The sequence below is a fragment of the Cetorhinus maximus genome, unplaced genomic scaffold, assembly GCF_964194155.1.
Source record: "Cetorhinus maximus unplaced genomic scaffold, sCetMax3.hap1.1 HAP1_SCAFFOLD_1994, whole genome shotgun sequence".
NCBI classification, from domain to species: Eukaryota; Metazoa; Chordata; class Chondrichthyes; order Lamniformes; family Cetorhinidae; genus Cetorhinus; species Cetorhinus maximus.
In genome coordinates, this window is record NW_027597934.1 from 53,989 (window position 1) to 59,867 (window position 5,879).

At 57.3% G+C, this 5,879-nt stretch overlaps 1 protein-coding gene across 1 annotated transcript; it reads right to left on the reverse strand.

Moving 5' to 3' along the window:
- Positions 1 to 1,115: 1,115 nt before the first annotated feature.
- LOC144676839 (pygopus homolog 2-like) lies at positions 1,116 to 5,634 on the reverse strand (the record flags this gene model as incomplete). The annotated part of the gene is made up of 2 exons (XM_078537161.1): positions 1,116 to 2,296; positions 5,570 to 5,634. Coding segments are annotated over 2 exons (1,178 nt in total), but the record flags the coding sequence as incomplete, so codon positions are not given.
- Positions 5,635 to 5,879: the final 245 nt, after the last annotated feature.

A 5,879-nucleotide genomic window follows, 5' to 3' on the forward strand; every position in this document is an offset into this window, starting at 1 on the left:
ATAAAAACTTGAAACTCGGATATTTTGAGGCGTCAGGGCAATCGTTCAACCTCCCAGGTGGAGCGAACATGAGTCCAAAGCGGGTCAGGGGCAGTGGGTCAAGGTAGGGAGGGGAAGGGGGGCATCATCCAGTGGCTCCCTTGTACAAGTTAATATTTCATAACATCTCTGTAATCGGTAACTGAGGAAAGAGGGAGAGAGAGGGGGGGTTGGTGGGGAGGGGTCAAACTGAGCTGCCCGCACACCGAATATAGCGCTGAGAGTGAGCGGGCAGAGTTCAGCTGGTGCCAAGCGAGTGGCCCTGCTTGACCGACTGCCTTCCTTGTGGCAAAAGGAGCACGTTGGGCCCTTGAACCAAGCCTGCCCTTTGAACCCTCAGCTTCTACGAATCCAAGACGGTACAATGAACGTAAACGCAAGATGCTGCGGACCGCTGGAAATCGGAAACAGAAACAGAAAATGCTGGAAAAAACCCAGCAGGTCTGACAGCGTCTGCGGAGAGAGAGAGAGACACAGGGTTGGCGTTTTCGAGTCTGTGTGGGCCCCTTCCTCGGGGCTACGTCAATGCTGCGAAGCCACGGGCATCCCAATGAATGCAATGGTGCTACGTTAACTACGATGCCCAGGGCAATGTGTGCCTTGGAAAATTGGCTTTGCCCATCGCTCTGTGGTCCCACCTCAACCCCAAACGCATCGTGAAACAACCACCCCCACCCCGGGGCAGAGAGAATCACACAGCTGCAAATCGGGCGCAGAACCTCTGCCAAAGGCGTCCGTCACTGCTCTGTGCCTGGAAGGGGCTCCTTCCCCCATCCCGCCACCCGGAATATAAAAGGCAGATCCCACTTTCTCTCCCCACCCATCCCTGCGCGCGCCACCATTCCTAACCGGGCGTTTCCCCCTCCTCCCACCCACAACAGTGCGTTTCAGTTCACGCCCAGGGTGGTGAAACCCACTCCTCCTTAAAGGGTCAAGGTACTTGCGATGGCTTCCCCGCTCCCCTCACAAGGGCCTGGTCAGCCTTGAACGCAAGGCCTCCCCCCACCTTCCCCAGTGTCCCCAGTCGATGGTCAAGTGGGCGGGCAACAGAAAGGTTGCTTCCCCCACCACCCCCCCCCCAACCCCAGACACACACCCACACATACACACACACCCACACACACACCCACAGCCGCCATCGTCCTCAGCCATCATTGACAACGGGCTGACCCAGGTTCTCCCGCAGGTAGACCGACTGGATCTCCTTGCTCTTGAGGCAGAAGTCGCAGGCCCACACCGCCGAGGTCTCCGTGGTCAGCAGGCCGTAGGCCGTCTCCGTCATCCCCGTGCACTCGCGGTGGAACCACTTCTGGCAGGAGGCCTCGCACAAGATGGCGTCCTGGTCGTCGTTCACCTCGTTGAGGCAGAAGCCGCAGGGGTAGACGGGGTCGGAGGACGGCCGGTGCCCGGCGCCGGGCGCGCTCTTGCCGCCGCCGGCCGGGAAGCTGTTGCCGTCCGGGGCGCTGTTGCTCGGGCCGCCCGGGGTTTGGTTGAAGCCGGCCTGGTTGCCGTTGACGGCGGCCGGCGAGCCGGAATGTTCGCTGCCCGGGTTGAAGGCGTTGCCGGGGCGGTGAAAGTTCTTGGCGCCGTCCTCCGCCTGGGGGAAGCTCCTCTCCGGGCTGGGGAACGAGGCGGCACTCGGTGGCAGGCTGGCTTGGCTGGCGCCTTTGGCAAAGCTCTGGCTGGGTCGGGGCCCCGGGCTGGGGTTGAAGGGGCCCGGCAGCTGGACGAATTTGGGCCCCATGGGGGCTCCGGCCGCCGGGCTCATCCCCGGCCCGGCCATCATGTCGCCCCCCCGGGGGGGCTGGCCCATGTTCGGAGGCATCATGGAGTTGAAGTTGGCACCAGGAGGGGCGCCGGGGGCCCCCGGGTGAAGGGGCTGCCCGGGGGGCGGGCTGAAAGTCTGGCTGATCCCTTGGCCGAAGGGCGGGCTCCCAAAGTTCATGCCGCCGGGCTGCCCGAAATTCGGGTTCTGGGGCACGCCGAAGGCCGCGCCCAGTTGGTTCGGGGGGAAGTGGTGTGGCGCTTGGCGCCTCATGGGCTGAGGTCCAGGGTTGAAGGCGGGGTGCAGGTGGGGCGGCATGGCCGACTGCGCCCGGTAGGCTCCATAAGCAGCCGGGTTGCTAAAGAACGGAGCGGACGGGGCTGCCCCTTTCGGGGGGGTGAAGTCGTCGTCGAAGGGGTTCGAGGCCACCAGGTGGTCAACCATTGGCGTGGGCGGCGGGGCGAACTCGGAGAGGTGTGAAAACTGAGCGGCCTGCGGGGAGAGAAAAAAGGCACAAAGAAAAGCGGGTTAGACGACGGGCGCTGGCGTACGCTGGTTACAAACGCAAGGGGACCTGATGAGTCCGAGGTTCAGAGCTTTGACAGTGTGTCGCTTTTTTTTCAATCGAGCAATGCATTAGTCACAATTCGTAGTGTTAGAAAGTTCTGCCCTTACGATGCAAGTAATCGGTTTGTAACGTCAAGAGTAACGGAATCTCCTGGCGGGAGGGTCGGTAACCAGAGGGGGACACAGATCGAAGAGAATCGGGGAAAGAACCAGAGGGGTAGATGAGGAGAATTTGTTTTTATTTACACAGCGAGTGGTTGTGATCTGGAAGGCGCTGCCTGAAAGGGCAGTGGAAGCAGATTCAATAGGAACTTTCAAAAGGGGGAATCGGATAAATACTTGAAGAGGGAAAATTTGCAGGGATGTGGGGGAAAGGGGGAGTGGGATGAGCTGTTTCAAAGAGGCAGCACAAGCACGATGGGCTGAATGGTCTCACGCTGCTCTGTGATTCCGTTTCTCAGACTCACAAATGATTCTTCGTTCATGGGATAAAGGAAACGCAAGTCATACTGCTCTGTGAAGAGGGAAAGTGCAGGGAAAGACGGGAGGGCAGAGGGGGTAAGGAGGGGGAAGAATGGTGTGGAGAGAGAGGGGGTAGTGTGAGAGGGCTGGAGGCAGAGAAGGGAGTGTGAGAGAGCTGGAGGCAGAAGAGAGGGAGTGTAAGAGGGCTGGAGGCAGAGAGAGGGAGTGAGAGAGGGCTGGAGGCAGAGAGAGGGAGTGTGAGAGAGCTGGAGGCAGAGAGAGGGAGTGTGAGAGGGCTGGAGGCAGAGAGAGGGAGTGTGAGAGGGCTGGAGGCAGAGAGAGGGAGTGTGAGAGGACTGGAGGCAGAGAGAGGGAGTGTGAGAGGGTCTGGAGGCAGAGAGGGGGATTGTGAGAGAGCTGGAGGCAGAGAGGGGGATTGTGAGAGAGCTGGAGGCAGAGAGAGGGAGCGTGAGAGAGCTGGAGGCAGAGAGGGGGAGTGTGAGAGAGCTGGAGGCAGAGAGGGGGAGTGTGAGAGGGCTGGAGGCAGAGAGGGGGATTGTGAGAGGGCTGGAGGCAGAGAGGAGAGTGTGAGAGAGCTGGAGGCAGAGAGGGGGAGTGTAAGAGGGCTAGAGGCAGAGAGGGGGAGCGTGAGAGAGCTGGAGGCAGAGAGGGGGAGTGTGAGAGGGCTGGAGGCAGAGAGGGGGAGTGAGAGAGAGCTGGAGACAGAGAGAGGATTGGAAGTGCCTATTTACTTTAGTAGAGAGGCCAGTGACGCGGAGACATTGATTTAAAGTGATTGGTAGAAAGGTTAGAGGGGAGATGAGGATAACAGGAGAGTTGTGGGGGTCTGGAACTCATGGCCTGAAAGGGTAGTAGAGGCAGAAACCCTCAACTCAATTAAACGCTGTCTGGATATACACTCCAAGTACCATAACCTGCAGGGCTACAGACCAAATGCTGGAAAGTGGGATTAGGCTGGGGTGGCTCGATATTTAGCACAGCGCAGACACGATGGGCCAAATGGCACCTTTCTGTGCTGTAAACTTTCTATGTAGAGGAGATTCACCAGGATGTTGCCTGGGATGAAACATTTAAGTTATGAAGAGAGGTTGGATAGACTTGGGTTGTTTTCGTTGGAGCAGAGAAGACTGAGGGGCGACCTGATCGAGGTGTACAAGATTATGAGGGGCAGGGACAGGGTGGATAGGGAGCAGCTGTTCCCCTTAGTTGAAGGGTCAGTCACGAGGGGACATAAGTTCAAGGTGAGGGGCAGGAGGTTTAGGGGAGTTGGGAGGAAAAGGTTTCTTACCCAGAGGGTGGTGAGGGTCTGGAATGCGCTGCCTGGGAGGGTGGTGGAGGCGGGTTAGCCTCACATCCTTTAAAAAGTACCTGGATGAGCACTTGGCACCTCATAACATTCAAGGCTATGGGCCAAGTGCTGGTGGTAAATGGGATTAGGTAGGTAGGTCAGGTGTTTCTCACGTGTCGGTGCAGACTCGATGGGCCGAAGGGCCTCTTCTGCACTGAGAGATTCTGTGATTCTACGATATGAGTTAACCAACCCAAAGAAGTGGGGAGTTCAAACCCTAGCCTGGGACTCCAGCCCCATGACGGGCTGACTGAGTCATAACCCCATCTGGACAACTATGGGTTTGGTGGTGGGGTGGGGTGGTGGGGCAGGGGTGGAATGGGTAATTAATGCCAGCCTTGCCAGTGTTACCCGCAGAAGAAATGTGAAAGCCGACATGCCCGCTGCGCTTACAGTGGTTGGAGCGTCGTGTGTAGTGCTAGAGATGCTGCCATTTTGTGTGACACACCCAACATACATCTCAAGGCAGCCCAACTTTTGGCTGTGGTCGATGGTCTGAGCATCAGGAGTTACGGCGAGTTTCACTCAACGTGCCCAAGTGAAAGGGCAAGGCGATTTCTGCACAAAGTGCAAAGGCGAGGGGAGGGGGGCAAGGTTCAAAGGGTAACTTTGGAGGAAGCAGTTACTGAGCCAGAGGTTTAAGAGCCAGGGGGGCGGCAGAGGTTACGATGTGATCCATCGCAAAGGGTTTCGAGGGCAGGCAACCTGCGATACAGTCACATTACCCCACACAACGGCCCGGCCCATTTCTCCTCTCCCACGGCTTCGGAGCACCCATGCTCGTCTCACAGGGCTGAACTCCAGCGATTGCGCTAATGGGCACACACTAACTCTGACACTTGGGCAACAGGTCACCACGGACAGGCATCAGAGTTGGCTTGATGGCGTCCCTGTGGAGGACATTTTACCTTAAAGGCGCTACTTAAATGCAAAACGAGGGCTCCGAGGTAGAGACCCTGTTAATGCACAAGAACAGGAGAAGGCTGAACCTATAACACAACGTGAGGTATAAAACTGAACGGTTATAACAATCAGGAGAGGGTGAACAGATTCTCTCTAAAGAGAAGGCTCTGGGGGGGGTGGGGGTGACCTGATAGAGACCCTTAAAATTCTGAAAGGGTTTCGATTGACGTAGAGACGTTTCCACTTGTTGGGGGGGGGGGGGGGGGGGGGGGAGGAGACCTGAACTAGAGGGGGGGCGCCATCAATATAAGACGGTCACTAATAAATCCGATGAGGAATTCAGGAGAATCCCTAATTTCCCTTGAGGCACTGACGGGGTGAGGTGAAGTAGGGAGTGGAAGATATAGAAATATCGGCGCGAGTCTGGTAGAGTTATATTTGCTCGGAATGGGATGCGGTGGTACCTGTGCACTGGACTTCCGTTTCTTCTTCTCTGGGCTCTTCAGCTGTGTCCCAGCGCCGTTAGCACCTAACCAAATCAAACAGAAATCAGCACTCTTCACACACAAGCAACCGTCACAGAGAAGCTGCCACACGCGCGTCTAAGCCCCACGACCGAGACCTGCGGGTCTACAACAGGAAGCTCCCTGGTCGGACCATAAACCGGTGGTCGTCATCGAAACCAGACAAGGTTCGCAATGAATCAGAGAACGCTGCAGTGGTAAGACCAGGTGCTCTCCCTATAAGGGAGATCCATAGGGATCATGCTGATCT